This window comes from Heliconius melpomene, chromosome 13 (genome assembly GCF_056956725.1).
Source record: "Heliconius melpomene rosina isolate 202511_hmr_F chromosome 13, ASM5695672v1, whole genome shotgun sequence".
Classification (NCBI taxonomy): domain Eukaryota; kingdom Metazoa; phylum Arthropoda; class Insecta; order Lepidoptera; family Nymphalidae; genus Heliconius; species Heliconius melpomene.
The window spans coordinates 4,483,081-4,507,614 of record NC_140401.1 but is presented as its reverse complement, the minus strand read 5'-3'; the positions used below and the strand labels follow the sequence as shown (position 1 = coordinate 4,507,614).

Sequence of the window (24,534 nt, the reverse complement as noted above, 5' to 3'; positions counted from 1 at the left end):
AGAATATGAGTTCTAAACAAAAAAATGAACAAAACCTTATTTTTAAGCGTCATCTGTTAGTAAATTACATTATATTGTATCACCCGAGCAATCCAACGAACCTGGCTGATTGTAAAGTATTGAAGCGCCTACAGATGGCACCTATTTTCTTTTTAATTAACCGACGTCACATATTGACGAATATAATTGAAAAATATTAAATAACAAACTTCCATTCATATTATTTTCTATTCGTATTTAAAAAGCAACTTTTAAGTAGAGTATCGAAGCGAAACAATGGCAGCCAGTTACGCTACGGTACATGCACAGCGAGTGGGCACCGAATGCCGACCCTAGTTTTCGCCTCCACGGCGTGTGTCGATAACCCTGTGCAGACGCGCGGCCTACCATTACGCCTGCGTCAGTGTAGTCTCTAAAAGGAGGCACTAGCTTGGACGCATTCCAACATATAGCAAACAAGTTGCACCGCTTTCTCGTTCTCCAACTCGAAATGCACTTCTAAAATCAATATACGACATTATTACACAAAAACATAAGTAATAATAGTTGTTCTGAATAAACATCACTCGATGTTCTAATCTAAATAATGTATGATAAGTACTCTTGTGTTGCGTCGCGCCGTTTGACATTCCTCCGGACAGATGGCAGCACTGAAAATATTTGACATTCCGCGAATACCAACCGCAGTGGGCTCGGCTCAAATGTCAAACGCGACTATTTCATCAACAGAGTCGTGGTGCGGTAGCTGGATTTTATAAAATAATAACAAATACTATAACAGTTTGGCTGTAGGAAAATGGATAATAAGCGGTAAAACACAGTGCATTACTTAACGTCATAATAATAATTGTTACCAGTCGTGTCTTGAAGATATATTGTAAAGTCGCGTAGTTTTTGCGAATCGTTTCATATTGATTTTTATTCTTCGCCGGTTTTGTAACTTTGTTTAAGTTAAAAATTATATTTGAGTAAAGTATTATAACGTCTAATATAATAATTTTGTGCTACTAATAAGTTTGTTATTGTAAAGTGAATAATTTAAAAACTTTCGACCCTGCATTGTGTTGTAACGTGGGAAAAATGTGAGTATTAATGACGATTTATTACTTAGCTATTCTGTTTTATTACTATTTAACTGCATTAATCATTAAAAAAATATAAATAAGCAATATTATTTATTTTACTTCTATCATAACATTAATTCATCTAGAAACACAGTTGGTAAGCAACTAACGTAAGGACAACGCCATTAGACACGTCCATTACAACATTTGTTTCACAAAAATTTAAACAACGCAAAAAGTAACAATCGTGAAGTATCAAATAAGTAGCTATCGAAATAAGTACGGGCAAGTACGTACCTACCGGTTTGATTTACGGACACGCCAGGCAAAAAAACCGCCGCTACTCGGCGCGAGGCATTCAGCGAGCATGGCGAGGGCGAGGAATCTCGCGGGCATAATAGCGTGGAATGCGACTGATACTAGCCTATAAACATACTGTCGACACGGCCCCGGTGATAAGAACTCGATAATACGTACGATTACCCAATGTGACCCGCGTCGAGCGCTTGCTTCACGCGAAGACGTCGGAATCGATATGAAATATGTAAAGTTATATAAAACTAGCTTTTGACATCGGCTTTACATTGTGACGACACATTCTAAGTTTTCTAGGTACATTGGGTTTGAATCACCAATCGAAAAATCACTGTAATGTTATTTGGACGTCCTCGATAAATTGTTTATCAAACAAAAAATATTTTATAATTAGGGGCAGTAGTTCCTGAGATAAGCGCGTTCAATCAAGCATTCTTCAGTTGTATAATATTAGTATTGGTTTATAATATATTTATTGCCTGCCACATCTTTTTCATTTAAAAATATCGTAATGCTATTTAGATATTTCATGGTATTTCATATTTATTTGTAATTAAATATTAATTGGAAATAAAAAATGCAGTATTGTAACGTTATTTCAGTATTAATTAACTCAGATTTTTTATTAATTAAAAACTATAAGCGTCATCACGTAACGCTCGTTCGCTGTCGGTAACATTGAACAGTACATCACAGTTATCATTAGTTTTATGGATGTGGCATTGCATTCTTTGCTTATAATCAGTGCGCTCCACTTTATGTTTGTATAAATTGCAAACAAATTGAAATATCTATTTATGAATATCAAAGGTTTTTATCAATTTATATGTATCGACTTGACCGAATTTTTAATTTTTATATAAAACTGCTTTATGTCCCACGTTTTATAAATACGTCGTCTTTGATAATAGCTTAACGAACAGCGTTGGGCCTCATACTCGAAACATCTGCCAGTCCCCGACCCTCGAAAGACACGTGCGCGTGCGCACAGCAGGGGTGGCAACCGTCGTAAAAGACAGGCACCGCACCCCAAATGCGGGCATTCCAATGCTACAGCCAATTTCAATTGTAAACTCTACTCCATAGTAAAACGATTCAATGTAGCGTACAAAACATTGGTGTTAAAATAGATTATTATTTTTACCGCACGGAATGTCAAGGTTCGATCACCATGTGAATACAATTTTGGAACTTTCAGGTGACAGTTGTCCTACCTTTAAACTTCGTTATTTATTTATATGAAAATATTTTCAAATTCCATTTATGTACCTAGTTATATTCTTATTTTTTGGCAACGTTAGTAAATGAAACCTAATTTTAAATAATCTTATTTTGTAATTATGCTATGTTTATTTGTGGTCCAGTGCATCATTATCATGTTATATTATGTGGGCCTGTAAATACCACGTAACAGTACGTTTTACTATCATTGCGATTTAATGACTTTCTTGTCTGATTAATGACAAGAAATTGTTATTTTAAATCTTCTGCAATATCTAATTATAAAGTTTCTAAAAGTTTTTCTATAAAGTAGGTATATTTAAACTTTTAATATTTGTGTATGTATCTAAAAAGTTATCTACAATATTTAGTGTTTCACAAGATTTTTTAAGTCTGAATGCACCAATGGAATGAATTAAATGTGTTATGAAGAAATCGTTTGTAAAAGTTTTACTAAGGTATCTAAAATTCAAGTTATAACCTATTTTAATATGATATTAGTAGTTTCAATGTTTAATATTAGTTTGATATTCAGTAATTCTTAAGATTACGATTTTATTAAAAATACGATTGATTATTACGCCATAAACACTAGTGTAACAACAAAACTAATTATTAACTGAGCTTAGATTTTATTCATACAATGATATTTTAAAGTATATTACTTAAACAAACCTTATGCGATACATAATAACTAGTTCCTGTTCCGTTGAACGGCTTCGTGACCATATTAGTACAGACAGAAATAAAACCATTCTTTTACATATTTAAATACATTACATATTCTGTATATTAATCAGCAGGATGCCATTACTTTCTTAAATATAATTATTTAATCCTATAGTATTTATAAGTCTACAGTCTACACGAATTCTATATTTGGTTGTAATTTTATAGGAATTTTCAATGTAAACAGCTAAACGTGCGCTGCCCTTTGTGCGTAACGCTTGAAGTAAATCTCATATAGCGTGATTAAGAAACATAAAACTTCTAAATATGTAAGTGTTTTTGTTAACCGTACCTACATACATACATATATACATACAAGCTCGGTGATCTATTCCGACGTACTGGCCGGCATACCGCGCCCGTACGTACCCACTCGTGACTCCGCCTCCGAGAAAAATTCTATTGTGGTTAATGTACCAAATTCCTCATCATTAACGTGGCCATCGTATAGCACTATCATTCCTAAAGTTTTTGTTTGTTACGTCCGCGGACGACGATCTCGACTTTTGAAAGTAGGTACCAATGTCCACATTCCAGGAATCGCGTCGTTTATTACGTTCATTAAGATTTTTCGACGTTTTATTAATAAAATATTTATCCATATGCAAGCAATATGGAATAATTTTAATGAAAGTGGTAGCGTGGTATGATAATGGAAAATCGACTATAATATTTGTAATTTCTACTTTCAAAATTAAAAACGACCTTTACAACAATTTTAATGTCATTATTAATAAAAATTATTAACTAATTTTGAAGAAAAACAACTAACAATAAACATCAAAATTAGTCCTCCCATCCCATCACTGAATCGCGGCGCGTATTTATTAACTATAAACTATTCGTGTCAGTTTAATCAAATCATAATGTCACATTTTCAAGTGGCGATCCGAGACACTGGTCTATTGGCCGTGTTCCCGTGGACGGTATGCGTTGCACAACTCCGTACGCTGTCTCTATGATCATCTCTTATTTACTAGATACGCGCGCAGTACGGACGTCTGTCCTCCGTCTAGCCGTTTACGTACTTTTCGCTTCGGTATTTGCATGCCATTATAATATAATGTATTGACACAACGACATTCATTCTCCGAGCCAAATATTTTTACGTGCCTAGATATAAATTGTTTTACGTTTCAAAATACGAGCTTTGTATGATGAAGGTAGTTGGGTTTTGCAGATGAATGATGATATAAGATCTTGCTTTTTTTTTTCTTTTTTTTTATTCTGTAGATACTTTATCAGTCGAAAAGTAATAGTAATTTGAGAATCAGGTACTACTAAATTTAATGTTGTTTAAGTATTGTTGTCTTCATCATATAATAAAATTAATTTCATTAACAAAATATATAATAGTTATTCTATTTAAAATAATAAATAATATTCCAACATTTGCTTTTAGACAAGATGAAAAAGATAGAGTCGCCACTGGACGTGCTGTCACGTGCTGCCACAATGGTGCAGCCGTGCCCGGCTTATCCTGCCAGCGATTCAGACGGCTTTGGTACGTAGAGTTATGCATTTTTTTTCTTGCTTTAATTTATTATGTTTTTGTTAATATTTTATTGTCTGAAATATTATTTCACAAGAGATCTAGGGCAAAGCTTTTAAAATAATTATTATTTACTTTATAAGTTATTGAACTAATTAACAAAAAGGACCTATAACATTTAAGTTCTAAATGAATCGTTATAATTATTAGGTACAGTATGGTCAACAAGTCGTAGCCGCCCTGAAGTTACTTTTTTTTTTATTTTACGAGTTTTCTTACTTTTGATTATTTTAAACTAATTGTATAAGTATACATATAAACGTGTGTTCCAAAATCTGTAACATCATACTGTGATACAGTATCTGCCCACATGGCTGATGAAATCCGACACAAAGGGCCGCAATTTTAAAATATGGATCAAACGCGCTCGTCTTGTTTACTGACTCGTGTTTCACTTATTTCAGTAGTATACGCTTCTTTAACCTTCGAATAATAAAGCGGACAAACAGTATTGTAAAATATTTTACCTGGTTTTTTTACCTCCGTAACGAGCTGGCTCACTTCTATGTTTTCTTGTAAATATTTTTATGGACAAAAACTAAGAAAATATATTTTTTATATATTCTGATAAATAGAAGGAATTGGATTTTTGTGTTTGTGTTGGAATAACAGAATTGAACATAGGGTTTTTTAACATTTTTGGGTAACTTGAAAATTTAAGGGGAAAAATCATTTGTCATTTAGCATTTGAAGAAGCAAGTGCAATATTAATAAAGTAATATAAACTTTTAATTAAAGCAAAAATGTAAAGAAACATTTCGATACTCGGTTTGTATAGCTAACATGTCTATCAATAGTTGCCGCGCGGCCTTGTAGGCGGGTCACATTCCAGATTCCAGCTGACATTGTTGATAGTCAATCTATTGGTATACTGTATGCTATATATACCTACATATGGTGTTATATAGTTAGAAATAACTAAATTGATATAATTTTTATCGAATGTACTAAAAATAGTCTATTTAATATAGGGCGTGATGTGACTGTAAACGCAACGATTGTGGGTTCGATTACAACTCGATAGAACGAATTATTATTTATTTATATTTTTATTTCTGCGCTCACAGACTTACATAAGAATGTTAAAAAAAAATATATTATTATTTTGAAATAACAATTAACTCACTACATTTGTACACGTTTTAATCCGAAAAGTCTACACTAAGAAGTCGTAGTTGTTTGTGTACATATATGCGATTGATATCTTATTGTTGTCTTTAAATGTTTCCAACATTCCTGCCGTGACTTGCATATATTAGAGTATCCTTGTCCGCGAACAAGCAGACCTTACACAAACAGGAGAGAAACATGTTTCGCCTCGCTGAAACAATACCTAATACAAGTAACTCAGCGGAGGCCGGTTCCGTAATATAAAGATTGCGATTGTATACGTTTTTCTCAAGTCTCGTTTTTTCCTCCATAGAGCGTTCAAGCGACACGTCCGGGTAACGCGGATTCGTCAATTTAAATAGATTTAACTAAGTATCTTCTTTGTTGCATACTTAACACATTTGCCTCGATATCAATTGACAATAGAGGTATATCTCGTTGAGAAAGCAAAGCTTTCTTAGAGCCAAGTTGAGTGAGTGGAAACGTTGAACGCACGATTTTCACCGACACAACGCTACGTAAGTGTTAGATATAACTACCTACTTATTTATATGCCACAAATTTCCGCATACCAATATCATTACATTTTCAATGAAAATATCAAAACACATTACGTCTCCGATATATATTCTTGATTAGAATAAACAAAACATGTTTTTTTTTTGTTTATTTGTGATATTTCAGTTTATATATACTATAGCATAAAATGAAAGTCATCTTTCAATCGCTTGTTGGCGAAACTATTTCGTTGAAAGGAATGCTATTGATATAATCATTTTCACTTGTTATAATGCGTGTTATATGAAATAGTTTAGATAGAGCCGATAAAATTATAAATTTAAACATAGATATCTAATGATAATACGGTCACGCATACGAGTACGTCCAGCGATGAGTTCTTATTGTTGGTTGTTTACAAACAATTGCTGGATCGCAAATAATTATGCAATGACGGCGACGCGGACGCGCTGTACCGCCACTTACTTTCGTTGCTCGGCGTGCGTGCGCGTGCGCGTGCGCGTGCGACAAACTATCAGAGAAAGCGCGAAAGGAATTTGGCCGGCCTCGTCCCGCGTCCGCGCCTCCTCGCCAGTGCGCCACTGTGATAGTGCGTCTCTACCTTCACATACCTACTAAGACCCGTATTTATAAATCGCTCTCAAGTCTAATGTCGATCTTGAGAGGCCGTTTTCATTCACGGATATATAATTTGTGAATGAAAACGGCATCTCAAGATCGATCTCTAACATGAGAGCGATTTATAAATACAGACCTAAATACTATTTGCAATGTTTTCTACGTTACGTTATATTTGATTTTAGGATTATTTCTTACTTTTAATTATTTTCTTCCCGAGTGAACAATGCGCAAAACTTCTGAGAACCTAACTTCAGGGTGGCCACGACTGTACTCAGCGTCCGGCGCAGACGCCAGCACTGCCATTCGAAACCTCGTCCCGCTTATCAACATCTCATATCAATCATCATAAGCTATTCCGTATGTAGTTATTTTACAGCTCTCTATAAATTCAATACATGACAATGTCGATTGTTATATAGAAATGTGCGCTTTACGCGGATAGCAACAAGTGTGAATGTGGCGTGTGCAATTGTATCCGGAACGCTGAGGCGGCGTGTTACGGTTTCGAAAAGAATGCAGAATGTAGGTTGCGTTGCGGACTACAGTTACCAACATTGTATGGAATGCAATCTGTGATTACTATTGTTGTCATAGCAAAATATATCTTTGCGAATATATCTATTATCTGTTACCAATTCATAAAATGAAAAATGTCATCCTTCATCAAATTGTGGTGTTGAGTCTCGCCACTCAACACGCAATGCCTTCAGAACTCGAAAGGTCGAAAGTGGGGAACGGCAATATCTTAAAGGGGGAGAGTATCTGAAGACTAAGTTCCTATCCTGCAGAAAAAAAAACCTTCGTCTTAAAACGTAAAAAAAAAACCAAATTTGATATATTTTAAATAGATGAATGATGATGACCATTTGATAGCCTGCTGGGGCCATTGATTTAACATTGACCTTCTTAATATTATATTACCAATCCAAGATATCGTCCACTATTTCCAGAAAAATAGGATTCAAAACAAACTTATCTACTGTTGCATAACAATTATAATTCTTATAAATAGACGGCCTTGTACTAAAATGTGCATTCTTCAGGTGAGGCAAAGAATTAATGTAATCAATTAAAAACCCCAATACAGCAATTACAATTACTCAGTTATTCGAGGTATTCGTCAAGTCGTTAGCAATGCCGTGTGCCGATACATATAAATACATACATACTATTGTAATTAGCGTAGTATTAGATCATTAAAAACGCAGAGTTGAGAATTTATTAGAAATTTCATAGAGCACATTGACGTGCTGATAGAAAAACGTACTCGTATGAATGGACCAACAGACAAATTGCAAGTCAAAATATAATAAGTGATTAGAGAAACTTAGATGCCACCTTCTAATTTATTGTTGTACATACATACATAGCTTCACGCTTTATCCTTAGCGGGTTAGTCAGAGAGAACGGAGCGCCAAACGCTATGGTCTCTACATCTCTCTTCATCTCCATCCACTGTCATCAACCTCTTCATACTTGTCCGGGGGGTCCTCATGCTTTTACGTGACCTTCCTCCAGTATCTTTGATAGTGTGTTTTCGAAGGTCAACCGAGGTCTCCCAATGTTGTAATGAATAATAATTTGTATTTAACATTTCATTTATCAGAACTTAGAAATAATTATATAAGATTCAATATTGGCGTCATAAAATAAGGAATTTTCATATATAAACATGTTATATTAGAATATGACACTTCCAATGTACTCATCGTAAGTAAGACAATGCGCGAGACGGCCCGAATAGCTCGAATAGCTACACTCTCGCTTGGCTGCCAACGAAATGGAATCCGTTGCCATTAGAAATTCTGCTATATGATGACTTCATTGCTGTCGAGGTATCGAATTCCTTCAGCGCTTCACGCACCTGCATTTTTTCAGGCCATCATCGCCAATCAATCAGTAGTCATCACAGTAGCCGCATCATTAAATAAATTAGAATAAAAATAAAAAATATGTAATATGACTAAAAATTGTCTAAAACATGAATATTGATTATAGCTTTTAAAGCGTGAAGATTTGTTAAAAGTTAAGTCGACCAAATTTAATATTTTTTTAAAGAATAATACATGAGAACCAATCTCATGTATTATCAAATCGAAGGTTTTTGACCACTAAGATACTACTAGATAAGTTCATCGTATTTTAAACATTAGTATTATTTTAAATTTTTAACCGACTTCTGTAAGAAAAGGAGGTTATCAATTCGACTGTATTTTTTTATTTTTTTAATAAATATTAACGATTGTGACTCTTGACTTACGAGTAAAAAGTAATCATGTGTAATGCAAACCTTAAAGCACGCAATGCCTCCAGAATTCGGCGGAAAGTGGGGAACGGAATGTCTTAACCCTACGTTCCCTCTGCCTACCCTGCTATGTGCGGGATATAACGTGAAGCTGATATTTTATCTGTAGAATTATTAATATTTCACATAAAAAAAATCATACCACAAAATGATATTCTTCTAAGTTATGTCCACGCCCGGCCAAGCGACCTTCGTATTGCATAATAAAATAGCACCATGTATAAACTTAGTCCGTACGTGGTAGCCCTGACATCGATTGCGTCTTAAAGGAGTAACCCTATTCGAATTAGCTTTTAGCTCCACCTATTAGCGGTAACTCTCTTAGGCCTTGCCTCATTCGGTATTCCTCTTTAGATGTTATGACACAGTTGCCTTAATTCTTTTTTTTTAAATATTTTTTTTAAAAGTGGACATGAAATCATGTTATATGACATTAGAAATGTGCTCTCGCTGCTCCAATATTCCAATTACATCACAAATTTATGACTTTGTTCATAATAAAATAATAATTAAGTAATTTATATTAATAATATTGAATAACTACATTATAATGTGTAAATGAAACTACAAATATTTCATTTTTTTTTATTGAAGTCAACTTTTTATAAAGATTGTTTAAATTGAAAATATAAATAAAATATAGTTTAAATTAAAAATATGTATAAAATATATACATATATATTTTAATTATATGATTAGTTTTTCACTTAACAAAAGAAACTTTAGCATTATTTTTATTTATAGTTTTTGATTCGCTACAGACACAGGATCCGTACTTCATCTCATCAGTATCATTACAATTTTAGGGATCCGTGCCTCAAAAGACAAAACGAAAGCCTTATAAGATTAGTTTGTTGGCCGTCTGTCCAGACCATTTCTGTCAAGATCGTCTGGAAGTTGTATCAAACACCTGGATATTTCATGTTTTAAACTTGATGTTGGCAATCACCTTCGTTAGCAGTGCCTTGGAGCACGGGAAAAGTTTAACATTTAAGTCAACGCACTTTCTCTGCATTTTTAAGAATTTCGTCGCGTAATCGAAACCCATACTACCTGTCTAACCTACCTACTCTGTCACCGTAAAATTCCGAAAATTTCCCGTCGACCGACAATTACGAAATCGGGACTGAAATATCGATGGGCTAGTCCGACTTGCACTATATCTTTATTTATTCACATTATTTAAAATTATATTCATGTCTATAAAAAGTCTTTAGTACCTATATTATAAAATTTTAAAATGCGGATGTTTTTAATTCATTTAGTGATTATGGAATAAGACAATAAATGGTTCCTAATTACAACAGTTTTGAAGTAAGTAGCCATAAATAAAATGACATTTTTTAACTCGTATTAGGAAGTTGTAAAGTTTTGCAATAATTTAGGCGCGGTACTCTCAAATGAGTAAGCGACATATCTCGGAATTGCATCACTGGACATGACTATGTAGTGTTTATTGTGAATTTTATTATCGGCAACAGTACGAAGCAATCGTTGCAAATGTTATAAACATCCGAGTTCTTTGGACGATGTGATAAGGATTAGACTCCCGGGTCAAGAGGATTTTTTTGCATATCATAGTTTCTACGTTATCATATTATTCATCAGCTTCACGCACACGTTCACCACTTTCTGTCGGTTTTTTGACTGAATTTCCTCGAGTGGGAATCGAACCCACAATCATCGCGTTACAGTTACTCCTTTTGCCTCCTCAAATCATATTATTCATGTTTCATTATATTTTGATAAATTTGTTATCATTTCTTTATTAAATTTAAAAGTTACCAAACATATTCGACATTACACTCACAAGGTATATTTTATGTCCATAAATTCTCACGCACATTAAATGACTACTGCGAAAGGTAAACTAAATGTCTTTAAGTACGCTAAACCCTAGTACAGTTAGAATTTGACACTTCATGACAAGTCATGAGAAAAGCTAATAGGAACATAAATAATAAATATTTATGAGATATTACTTACAATCACGTCTTAATCCAATATTAAAATATTTTCAAATACCGAATGTAACGTGAGGCCAGTCTTGCCGTACAAGCGTGTCAACGCGACAGGTTGTGGGTTCGATCCCCATTCGGGGAAATGGAATATTTAATATTTTTATTTCTTTTCTCTGGTGTCGAGACAAGGCAAGACAAGTTCCACCACGTAACACGCAATGCCTCCAGAATTCGGCGAAAAGTGGGAAGAGGAGTGCTTTAACACGGCTAGCTCTGCCTATCCTGCGGGATACAGCGTGATATTGAGAAAACAATAGTTTTACGTAGCTTAGTATAAACATGCTTAAAGCAATTAATTTTCCCATGAGAACTTATATTACGTTGTACGATTCTATCAAGTGCGTCTCATTGTTTTCAATTGAAATACGTTTTCGTACTAACTAACGTTTATTCAATGTCATAATAAATATTTATTTAAATAGTTTTTTTCAAAAAATTAAGAAAAAGAAACTACATTTTTATTGCAATGAAAAACATCTCGTAAATATAGCAAACATCAACCGCCATGTTCTAAATCAAAAGTAAATGATATAATTATAAAGATATATTATGCTAAATATAAACTTGCTAAATACTTTATAAGAAAAACAAATAAAACATATCTACTTGTATATCTACATTAATTATACAATTTTATTATTCTTACATATATTATACAGTGTTTAACAAAAGTATTTTATTTTAAGTATTCATATAATTAATCCATCGTTTTTATTTTTTGATTATTTAAAAAAATACATAAATTCTTATACAGTCATAGAAATGCGCTAAAAAGAGTACAATTGATTATTTTATTCATGCTATATAAGAGCTGAAGGTGGGGAGGAGCTGTGCCTCCCTCTATAGGATATGATACGTCATACAGGAATTTGTTGTGGAGAGATGGCGCCACAGTCTGTATATTTTACCTTTAAAGTTCTTTTAACAGATGACTCTACCAGTCCTTTTTAGGTTCAAAGCTTTTAAAAAGTAAAAATACATTATTGTGTTTAGTATCGTCAAAATTTATTTGGAATAATATTTTTTTAATAATTATTATATTGTATGTGCGGCGTTGAGTTCAGCCACACAACACGTAATGTCTCCAGAATTTGACGGAAAGTGGGAAACGGCGTACTTTAACACTGGGCTACATGCAGGACACAGAATGAAACTGGAAAAAAAAGAAAAAATATATTATTTGTATATTATTTCAATCATTTTTATATTAACAATAACCTATAGTATGCATTCATATATAGAAAAAAAGAACTGAAGAATCCTTCTGTAATATTTTTGGACGGAGAGATCATGTAGATCTCAATATTTATACATAAACGAAAATAAAGATCTATTTAATTTGCAAATAATATAGAAAATAAGCCATTAATTTTGTATACTCCTTAAAACTGTTCACATAACGTTCACATTAATGGGAGTTCACATTAAAATTTTAGTACCCATAAAGAAGAAAATTCACACAGCAATCCTTACATCAAAGTTAGGAATGCGGAATGTTTTCGATCGCTTCCCGCACTTTCGCTGCAAACATCCGCCTTCCGCGCTGCTATTTAGCTCGAAACGAATACACTACCTTCTGTCGGTATATGAGTACACGTAGGTATAGTCTATCTAGTAGTAGTGGTGGTGGAGAGGCCATACCTGACTGATTGTGGGTTCGATTTCCACTGGAGGAAATTAAATATTTAATGTTTTCATTTCTTCGCTCTGGTGTAGAGGCAAAGCGTGGCGCTGACCCCAGGGAAAGTGGGGAGTGTCTTAACACTATGCTCATCTTATTACAGTCACGTTTTTGATCAGGAAGAATGAGCTAAATTGCCAGTATTGACATATTAACTTTTTATTTATAATAATCGTAGTTTCATTTAAATTTGTAATCTGCATAAGACGAATACTGCATTTAAAGTACCTAGTATTATATTCATGCATGTAGTTTGAAGTTATACAGTTATACGATTAAACCATCATGATTGCAGGAAGTAGCCATTTAGACTTTAGAGGTAATAGTTAATGAATGTGTTGCCGCGAAATTTTGGTAATAAATATTTATAAATACCTTCATAAGCCGTATGCTCTCGAATGCACAATAAATGACGTTTGGTTTCAGTTTAATACTTTTTTTTTGTACAAAAAAGTAGTTTAAAAAATCACTTTTTCATATTTGGCAAAATCTGTCTTGTTTTAATTGTATTAGTCTTTTATAGAATAGTTTCATTTAAAGTGACGATGACAAAAACAATGTATAAGAATTAACTATGAATTTTTATGTATAAGTAATTTATTTTGTTTATTTTTATAATTAATTTTAATTTTTATCTAATCCTGGCGTGGCAACTTATAAGTTATTGTTTTACTTATACTTATACTAAGTCTATAATTTTTGAGGCATGTTTGTACTATACGAATAAATATACGATTTGTTAGCTGTCCTTAATAAATAAATTAATAAAAAGGACCAAAAATGAATAAAAAATTAAAAACCTAAAAAAAATCCAATAAATCGTATGAACTACTGAATATCCATGTTGCGTGTGTTGCGTATGCAAGAATACCTGCATAATGTGGTTGTTATCTCGATGTTGAATAACCATGCACGGAGCCCGCGCCCGAGGCCACGGACGCGGCTACTGGCTTCACGCGAGACGATTTGAATAATATAAACGATTTAACATACGATGCATATTAAATTTTATATAGATATATTCATTTTTTTTATTCAGTTTGTTCTTCACGCTGTATTCTGCATGTAGGCAGATGGTAGCTAAGTAGTAGAATAGTGTTAAAACACTCCGTTCCCCACTTGATGAATTCTGGAGGCTTGTTTGTTGATTGCCAGAAGTCAACTCTGCGCTTTGTCACACACCAAAGCGAGGAAATAGAAATGTTAAATATTTCTTTTCCTCGAGTGGGAATAGAACCCACAACCTGTTGCATTTACAGTCACACATTTGTGCCTCTGCGCCACGACTGGCCTCATACTATATTTATACTAAATTGAATTACACGAATAAACAATTACGAATGCAGGAAGTACTCACCTAAAGATGAAGCTATAAAAACTGTAATTAAAACCAAAATTCTGGTAGTTGAAGTTTTACAAAAAATGGTAGAATATTGCTGAATTAATTAAAGAATACATTTAGTAAAGAAATATAAATAAAAGCTACCCTTTAAAAATCATCGACCCGCCAAAATAGCTTTGCCAAATTCTGCTCCCCTTTTCTATAAATAATCCATAATGCGTTCGTGCAAACACCCCTAAACAGGGTCGACGGGTGCGCATGCCCGTTGCCACCGGGTTACTCGCATCCTTTCTTACGAGGCTTCCCTCCTGGCCCTGTGTTGCCTTTGGGCTATATGAAGAAACACAATTTAAAAACGAAAACTAAATTACATTTAACTATACAGCATAGGATACACCTTTCGAAATTGATCAGTGCTTATACTTTTGATGCCTTTAGCGCTTCCGATTAATTTGCTAAAGGTTGTATTGAACCTAATTTTTGTATTGAAAAAAAAAAAGAATAATAAAACTACCTCATCGATGTATCTATGAGGGAGGAATATTTGACAACAGATTAACACTATTCTTTTGTTATCAGCAGTTCAAATACAAAACATATGAATTGCTACATTCTCTCTAGATTTTTTTTACATATTTTTTTCTTTTTTAATTACTTACATAAATATTGAAAAGATATCTACATCTTCCATGTATTGGTTGGTGCGCATGCCCGACATTGAAATGCCAACTCAATTCTTTTCTACCTCTTCTCAGTGGCTTAGCGGGATTGCCATTAAAACTTTAATCTTATTTATTTATTTCTTCATTTACAATTCCATTTATAAATCCGGTTGAAGAATTATTCTTAATTACTCCAGCAATTTTAATATGTTAAATTGTTAAGTATATCCATTGTACGTACCTACTGCTTATCGATTAGTTTTACATAACAAGTTGCTATTCGCAAGTTTTATTTTGTCGTATTTCGATATAAAATAAAGCAATCGAAGGAAATTGTGTTCAACCTTCAGTTCAGTTCAGGCATTAGATCATTCACGCGCAACATTACAAAAACTTCTATTTCACGTCTTTGTCTGCTTTGATTGACTAATCTGTCACAATTTTCCAAATTCTACATTTTACAAATAAATGTATTTTAAATTATTCTTCCATTTAATAATTTAAACTTAAATTATGAAACTGTCAATACAAAATAAATCTAAAGATATAAATTATAAATTGTAATTACATATTATCGCTGTAAGTAAAATCTTGCTAAATGTTGCAATTTAATACAACACACACACTACATTTTTAAACGTCAATCAAAGTTTTTTAGGCTTTACACTGTACCCCACGCACGTAGTATTCGGAGAGAACCTGAAAACATAGTGTTAAGATACCCCGTTCCCATTAAGACATTTTCATTCCCCACTTTCCGCCGAATTCTAGAGACAATGCGTGTTGAGTGGCGGAATCCAACGCTGCGCTTTGCCCCGTTACCAGAGCGAGGAAATGAAAATATTAAATACTTCATATCCTCGACTGGGAATCGAACTCACAACCTATTGCTTTCAAAATCGCATGCTTGTGCCCCTGCGCCACTCAATCGTCAATCAAATTTTATCTAAAACAAACCATCCCGCAGTAATTATGTATGTTTCTAATTCATAATTTTATTTGACGGTACACGTCGATTATGACACTCAGGTAGCCGGCCCTAAGCCTGGCGCTACGCTTCAATGGCGGCGGAATATAAAAAGAAACTAAGAAATAAAATGCCGTCTGTTAATTACACTCTACGGGCAATTTAAAATGTATTTCCCTTCGGCATCGTGTCTGGAACTTGAGTAGTTCTCGAGGGAGGAGTGGTTTTATATTATAGTAGGTACTTTGAAAATGTTTCTAAATAACCTGAAAATGTCAGAGTTGTTCTCATTTTTTAAATATTAGTAGCAAAAAAATTGAATCAATTAAACCAAACTAAATGCTGTATGATGAGCTTTATGTTTTGGTTACCTTTTTCCTTTATTTGAAAGCATATTTTGAAGGAAATACTTCAATTCTTAGTGCTAGTGGCAGATGAAATAAAAATAAAACTTTTAGTAATTACAAATACATATGTAACGTAATATGTGTTGCCTATTGTGTTATGTTGAGGCCAGACTTTAATTAATCTGACGGCGCCATCCCCGGCGTACCTGTCGGCAGCCTTTTACCTTCGCTCTATTAGACAATAAAAAGCTAATGCCTATACGGTGCAACGCGGTTACTTCTCACAGCTCCACTTCGACTTCGCCCATCTCCCACTCCCCCCCCCCCCCCTCACCTCCCACGCGAATCAAAATAAAACATAACCTTCCAAGGATACAACCACCGTAATTCTATTCGATCATTAGCAATCGCTTGTTCAGAGAAAATTAAGTTCTATAACTCAACAAATACGATGCAATTTGGTCTGACGTAGTATCGATGCCACTTGTTATATTAATTTGAACTAAAATAATCCTTTTAGCTTTGAAAATAAAGTTGATAGTGTAATATACGAAATGAGAGGCTCTGCCGGCAACGGAAGGGAGAGGAGTGAAGAGGATTCATTAATCCCCGCGCCCTGCGCTCACGCACTTTCATGAATGGACCGAACAGGTTGATGTATTCGTACACAGGTTGTTCAGAAAAAAGAATTACTTTGCTAAGATAAATAAGTATTAAGATATACTATAAAACATTGTTGACATTAATTTTGAAAGTGTGTCCTGAAAATTTATCACATTATTCATAATTGTTCAAATCAATTGTTCAATGGACATTGAATACCATTTAAATATTGATAAAGACTGTCGAAACAAGGACGTCTCACAAAATGTGTGATGTCGTCGTTTTTCTTTATGCAATCGAGATGAGGTCATATAGAGATCGTGCCTTCGACGCCAGTTATCAACATATTTCCAAGTAAATGTAACAATAGCCATTGATATATGTATGGTTTGATCTTAGCTATATTATAAAATAAGCAATCAGTGTCCACGTATTGCATACAGGCATACAGCATACACCCTGTATAGTCGCGTTCGAAGGAAGCGCCGCAACGTCCGGCCGCGTGGATGTAGCGTGATGCTCTTTTTCCCTTTCGGTTTATTTTTTGTTCATCTCATTTATTTATTCCAATGTAATCTCTTCCAGCTCGTTTTTTATTCAGTCGACCTTCAGTGTTACCTGTGCTGGGACGCCAATGTGTTGTCTATAGGATACACTCGTGTTTTATAAAGAAGTGTTCGTAGTATTGGAAGTTTATTGGATTCTTATCAGTGCACTTGTGAATTTTGACATCATTAGGATTTATGATATGTCATGATTTTAAGTGTTTGTTCGAGGTTGTTAGTGGTGTTGTGATGATGGAACTTCCGCATTATTTGTTTCTTTTGGCCAGGACTTCGTTAAGTACCCTCGATTTGCTTTCAATGGAACCACCGCAATCGCCCAAGTTTAATATGCCTTTATGGCAACCGTGGATTGCTTCGCCTCATAAAGGTATCAATTATATTTTTGGGTGTACCATTTACCTGTACTGTATATTTTTGAACATTTACTAGTCACTTTTTGACTTAGTCGTGAAAAACAATGCCAAGTATAGGTAATGCGCTACTATATTTTAACCAGTTTTGATATTTAATTTATCGATAGCCTATGTTATTATCGGCACGATTATTTTTGCCATGTTTTAAATAACTTTAATTTTCAATTATGTATATAGCTACCACATTATTGACTTATTGTTACTAATATTTATTGTGTGTATTATTTTTACGTTAAACTAAAATATATTCATTACGATCAATCAATGAAATCATTGTAATTAAAGTACATATTATTTACAGAGACTCCGAGTACAGCATCGAGCGGAGAGTCAGAGGGCGATCGTACTTTATCTCCTGAGGCGCCGCGCGCGCAGTCCAGGGAGCTCACCGGCGGGAAGTGGAGAAGGGAACGACGTTCCATGCGCCTGCCGGAGTATAGACCGAAGTAAGTTCATATATGGTAACAAAGTAACTTTTTTAGTGGGTTGTGGTGGTAGCGCTGATCTTTGACTGTGAATGCGAAGGTTATGGGTTCGATTGCCACTGGGAGGAATGAATTATGTTGAATGCGTTGGATTCCGCTACTCAAGTGCGTGTTTAAAAATTAGGGGGAAAGCGGGAAATAGAGTGCCTTAACATTAAGTTTTCCCCTGCTTGTCTGCTACGCTACCTCAATGTGGGGTGCAGCGTGAAACCTATAAAAGTTTTTGTACCAGTAATAATATAGGACATTCTATATCATTAGATAAATGGTTATTAGTCTCAATATCTTATATAAATATACTTAGGTTCCTCTCTTTTTGGTACTACTAGTAAGATACGTAGTGTGACAACTTTATGTCCAAGACACTGTTCTACATTTTCCACCCGAATTCGAGACATTGCGTGTGGAGGGAAAAGAAAATGTACGTTAATTAAAGTTTGACTATGTAGTTACTAACTACTAATAATTAAGTTTAAATTATAGCTATTATAATTTTATTACTGGTAAAATTATAAATCTGTTATTAATGTTAACATTAAGGCGGAACTAATTTGAAAATTTGCTGTTTTATTAATTAAAATAATTTTAATTGAACTATTAAAGTAATTTTTATTGTATTCTAATTAGATATGATATATTTATCTTCAGAGAGAACGGTAAAATGGCGCTACGGTCCCAGTCGTTCAACGAGCGGCGTAGCGTCGCTTCAGTGGCGCGCGCGCAGCCTCACAGCGACGGCGAACTGTCCGACGAAGATGATGGACCCGCCAACTTAGCTATGAACGGCAAAGGTATATAACAAATGTCAATATATTCTTCATGTAAAATGATTTAAATATTATATAATCTTTTAATATTGGCTAAAAAGTTAACTTTTTATTAACTAAATATATTCAAAAATATATTCTGTTTAACCTGTGATTCACCAACATATTATGAAAAATAAAAGTCTACGTATGCATCCTGTTAAATAAAATAATTACTTCTTAGATACATCCTGGTAAATTAAAATATTTTATTGTTCCTAAGAAATCAATTTATTTTATTTATTAGAGTGAAACAAATGTACATAATCATATCATGGCAATAATTACTTATACAAAATAGCTGTTGTAAAAATCACAAAATAGTTAAAAAAATTAAATCAGATTCATTTTATATCCCGCATACTGCAGGTTAGGAAGAGGGAACCTAGTGTTAAGACACTCCGTTTTCCGGCGAAACTCGAGCCGGGCTTTGCCTTGGTGCGAGAACAAAGAAAAGAAAATATTAAGAAATAATAATTAATTCCCTCGAGTGGGGATTGAACCCACCACTGTCGCAATACAGTCACACCCTTGTGCCACTGCGCTACGATAACCTCAAAATAAAATTGAACTATTTTCGAGCAAAAATTATTCTATAACATAAATACCAAATAATCAAATTTTTGCCTACAACACTAGGTAATTATTCAAATTACATACTAACTCGAGCGCGACGAACAGTAGATTAATTCAACCTAAAAAGTTAAATTTTAATTGCTTTACTCGCGAACGTACCGACTTCGAGAATACGATATAATTAAATATCGTACACTAAACGAGTTACATGTTACTCTACATGTCTTGTCATAGTTTCTTTTTAATATTAGGAAATAATTTATTATTATGGTTTTAGCTATTTTGTATTGTTCATGGAAATATTCAAACAATGTTTTTTGTAAATTATTAATTTTTAGGGTTCCGTACCTCAAAAGGTAAAGACGGAACCCTTATAGGAGGATCACTTTGTTGTCTGTCTGTAAAGAACATTTCTGTCGATATCGCGTGAAGGTATCAACAGAAATTAATATCAAATATATAGATCTATGTAATTGAAACACAAAGACACCCAAACGTCTAAGTCAACGCAATCAAATGCTCAATATGAACATTTATGCATCGATTGCTGTATTTTGTAAGAAATTCACCGCTTAATTAATGAAATATTTCCACTGAAAATGTAGAAGTATTTCATAGAAAAAAATAGTTACATACTTGTATCTGTAGTTCATTCATACAAAATGAGTGCATATGTCCGACTTAAGCCAAACCATAGGTCAAATTTTATAAGTTGTACTTCCCGTTGACCTACTCCTGAAATTGGTACGGAAGCCTTAGTGGGCGAGTCCAACTCGCTTTTAACCGGTTTTTACATATTAATTTTAGCATGTACGCTTAAAAACAAAGTGCACTTTTACTATTCCGTATTTTTATTAAAGAGGTCGTCGTGGCACAGTAGCACAAACGTGTGACTGTAAACGCGACAGTTATGGGTTCAATTCCCACTCGGGAAATGAAATATTTAATAGTTTGTTTTCCTCGCTTTGGTAACGAGGCAATCGCAAACAAAGATATTATTGCTATTTTCTGTTTTTAAATATACATTTTCTATACATTAATTTTTTTTCAGCGCCCCCTGAATACCCTGGCGTGAGGAACGAAGCCCCCATCGACATGCGGTTGCGATCTAAAGCTCCTCCGCCATACAACCGTCCTTCAGTCATCAAAAGCAATGAATCGCCACCTGGTAAGATATTTTTAAAATTATTCCTATTTATATTTTAAAATTTTTTGTTGTATACAAAGACTATTTCTATTTTATTAAAACAATATTAAGGTAAAAAGTGATTTAAATAATGTATCAAATAAATATCTAAATTATTTTATCGCGCCCATTTTTCATATTTAGAAAAATAGGTTAAATTATTTACTTAAATCATCGTGATCCTCATACTATGTAACTATTTTCTACTTTATTATTATGGATTATACATTAAATGTATTTTAAACTTAAATAAATCAGTACATACATATATCTCCTTTTTAATTATTGTCAATATTAACGACATGTGTATTTTCCTTAAAAACAATAGTTATTTAATATTTCGCAAGCATAAATTTATATTGCTTTGTTTTGTAAGTAGGTTAATCAATTCTCTGGCGATTCATAGTCTGTTCTAGTGTTCCAACACAACTAGTTAGTAAGTCACAAGCATATAAATATTCTATTTCCTTTACATACATACCAGTCTCAATCCTATATTTTATGGAAATATACTTATTATGTATTTAGAGCTTATTCTTATAAAATCGTTTTAACTAACTGTTAACTTACTGTTAATAAAAAAATGTAGAATTTGATTGTACAAATATTTATTGTAATATATTTTTTTTCAGGATCAATGTCGATGTGCGACCCCGTGATAGACGAGCACTTCCGACGGTCGCTTGGCGATGATTATATGAATCTTTACAAGAAGAGCGGAGTCACCGAAAACTCGCAACCCGGACCCAAACCAAATACAAAAGATCGTGCCAGCAGTCCCATACAATTTAAAAACGACGAAGAACTAGAGAAACCAACAAAAATTATCGCTATGGACGTCGACAATGCAAGTCTTTCAGTCGACGACCATTTCGCAAAAGCTTTGGGCGACACGTGGCGGCAGATACAAACCTCCAGAGTAAAAGACGACAAAACAACTAAAGTTGATGACCATTTTAGTAAAGCGTTAGGCGAAACTTGGACGAAGATTCAAGCGTCCAAAATCAATATGGACGAAAAACCAAAAGACCAAACGAAAATAATCACAAGGAGTGGCGTCGTCATATAACAGTTGGGTTTATAGCCCGTAACGTCGGTTAAGTGTCGATAAATTACCACTTGTTTAACCTGGCTCGGTTTTATTGTGGAATGAATAGCCTTAAAACACACTATCTGAATGACCGTCTTGAGATATTGATGGTTGGAACGGTAAATAAAAAATATTTTATTGTTTGCCGCCATTTTTAATAGACACTTTATATCTGTCATTGCAAATGTCAAATAAAACTTTTTGTTTTGTTTGTCTACTAAAATATTCAGTTTACATATATAAATTGTATTGGAGTATTTTATTTAGATCTACTTTTCATATGCATTCTCCTATTGTGTAATATTATCCTTTTTTACCGTACAACATCCTTTGTGTGTTCTCATACAATGTGACGTTGGCTAAGTTATTAGTGCTCAATTGGCAAATTGGGAAGGCCATAATTAAAGAATAGAACAGAAAAAAATTAGAAACGCCATAAATAAAATACAGAACTGAACAAAAAAAATCAATTTCTACGTCCGATCATTCAGATGTCTACGTTTTAAGGATATCACATTATCATCACTTGGTTTCCATGACATTACTTAGGCTTTGGGTATACGAACGTTTCTCTTTGATGTAGTCAATTATTAGTCACCATTACACGCTAAGTTAATAACTTTACCTCAATTTATGCGCTTTTGCACAATTCACATAGGTTAAGTTACAGAGGCTTGAGATATAATTGTTAGAATTATACAAAATGTTATTTTTATACAATAATGGACAATAACATGGTGTTTGCCTACTTTTTGCAGGACGCCATTATAAATAATTATGATCGATGTTGATAAATATGAAGTAGTTTTATAAATAATTATTTATATTTTTGTATGTTTTTTTTAAGATTCGGAACCCCTTTTTTTTGTTTTCTGAAAATTATATCTCAAATGTCTCGTTTATCTTGTAAATAAATAAAAATTAAAGTGATTTCGAATTGTTATATGTAATAATATTTATAATATTACAAGCTAGTTTTAATAAGATTTCGCTAATTTTCTCATTATTTTATGTTCCTTTATGTAAAATTATTTTTGAATTTAGATATTTATAAATTACAGCAAAACGTTTCTTTGGGATGTCACTGAACGGAATACAATTTTAGAATTAACCCATTTTTTTATTTAGATGCCTTACATTATGCAAAATATTTTTTGTATATCGCATATTGAAAACAGAAGTTACAGTATAATATTTTTTTGTTCGAAATTGGTTAAATGTTAAACTTTTATCAAATACTTGTTCAATCATTCGTAATTGCCATTTGCGACATATCTTTTCATTATTGAGTGAAATTTATTTTTAATATTATTTACGTGATTTTTTTTATTTCTATACCTATATAGGTAGATAGAACGTATTAATAATTTTGACCACACTGATTAAATTATCATTTAACAATGATATTAGGTCAAAATTTAAGTTTGAAAATTTATTTTGTCTAAATAACATTTATATTTTGATACTATTATTGTAAATAATGCTAGAATAAGTACAAAACTTATTCAATAATATGTTTCTGGTCCGGAGTATGGCGGCAGCGGGCTGTCGTATATGTTATATTTGTAAATAACGTTTTCCTATTTATGCACAATAGTTAAGAATGGCAAGTTGTCGAAAAATAAATACACAGATAAAAAATATATAGTTTTATTTATATTGGAGCATCCTCCTTTAATATTAATTAAGACAGTAACAAATTTCTCGAGACCATCGTGTCGCAGTGTCACAAAATTATGTGGAGCATGGAGAACAGAGTGTCTTAACACTGCGCTCCCTCTGCCTACCTAGTACCTGCGGGATACTAATAAACAAAGATTTTTTTTAACATGAGTTACTCCTATTGGTATAAACAACACCGGATGACAAGAGATGAGGGTACTCTGTCCATGAGAAAGTACCAGCTCTATGTGGCTGCTTGTAAGGAAATCGTCAGCGTCAAGAGCGCCCCCTCCGGGACTCGAACCTAGTCTTGTGGCCGTCGATCGGACTGGGAACGAAGAAGACTAATACTTCTCCATTTATCTGGTTGCAGCTTTATTTATTATAGTTCAATTTTAAAAAAACACTGAAAATAGTGCAGCCTCTATCAATTAAAATGTTAATCATAAAATCAAAAAGGCCTTACCTTATAGAAAGAAAATAAAAAGTCAAACCTTGTTTCTAAATTGCAACATTAATATGGCGTTAGGGTGATAAAAGTCATCACAACTTTTCATCTAGTTCACGAAATATTATTTGAATAAATTGCCATTACCATAAATATTAAAAAAAAACCAAATAATGACATATTTACATTTTAATGATATAAGAAAAATAAACCTCTAAAAATGAAAACGCCTACAATCCTTAA

At 33.4% G+C, this 24,534-nt stretch overlaps 1 protein-coding gene across 2 annotated transcripts; it reads left to right on the top strand.

The window, feature by feature from the left end:
- The first annotated feature begins 412 nt into the window (after positions 1 to 412).
- On the top strand, positions 413 to 23,824 carry Tgi (Tondu-domain-containing Growth Inhibitor). Of its 2 annotated transcripts, XM_085196405.1 has the most exons (6): positions 413 to 1,082; positions 4,732 to 4,833; positions 18,340 to 18,484; positions 19,172 to 19,314; positions 20,957 to 21,073; positions 21,724 to 23,824. In XM_085196405.1, the coding sequence occupies exons 2-6, from the start codon at positions 4,737 to 4,739 to the stop codon at positions 22,158 to 22,160; spliced, it is 939 nt and encodes a 312-aa protein (XP_085052531.1). In that variant the 5' UTR covers positions 413 to 1,082; positions 4,732 to 4,736; the 3' UTR covers positions 22,161 to 23,824. The 2 variants fall into 2 exon arrangements, with proteins under 2 accessions (XP_085052531.1, XP_085052530.1); XM_085196404.1 differs by lacking the exons at positions 413 to 1,082; positions 4,732 to 4,833 and adding an exon at positions 17,811 to 17,992.
- The last annotated feature ends 710 nt before the right edge of the window (positions 23,825 to 24,534 follow it).

Excerpts from the sequence above, each read along its gene's own strand:
- Tgi (XM_085196404.1), top strand. The coding sequence starts at position 17,854 with ATGATGGAACTTCCGCATTATTTGTTTCTTTTGGCCAGGACTTCGTTA. Across the intron at positions 18,485-19,171 it reads CTGCCGGAGTATAGACCGAA|AGAGAACGGTAAAATGGCGC; the intron begins GTAAGTTCATAT and ends ATTTATCTTCAG. Across the intron at positions 21,074-21,723 it reads AAGCAATGAATCGCCACCTG|GATCAATGTCGATGTGCGAC; the intron begins GTAAGATATTTT and ends ATTTTTTTTCAG.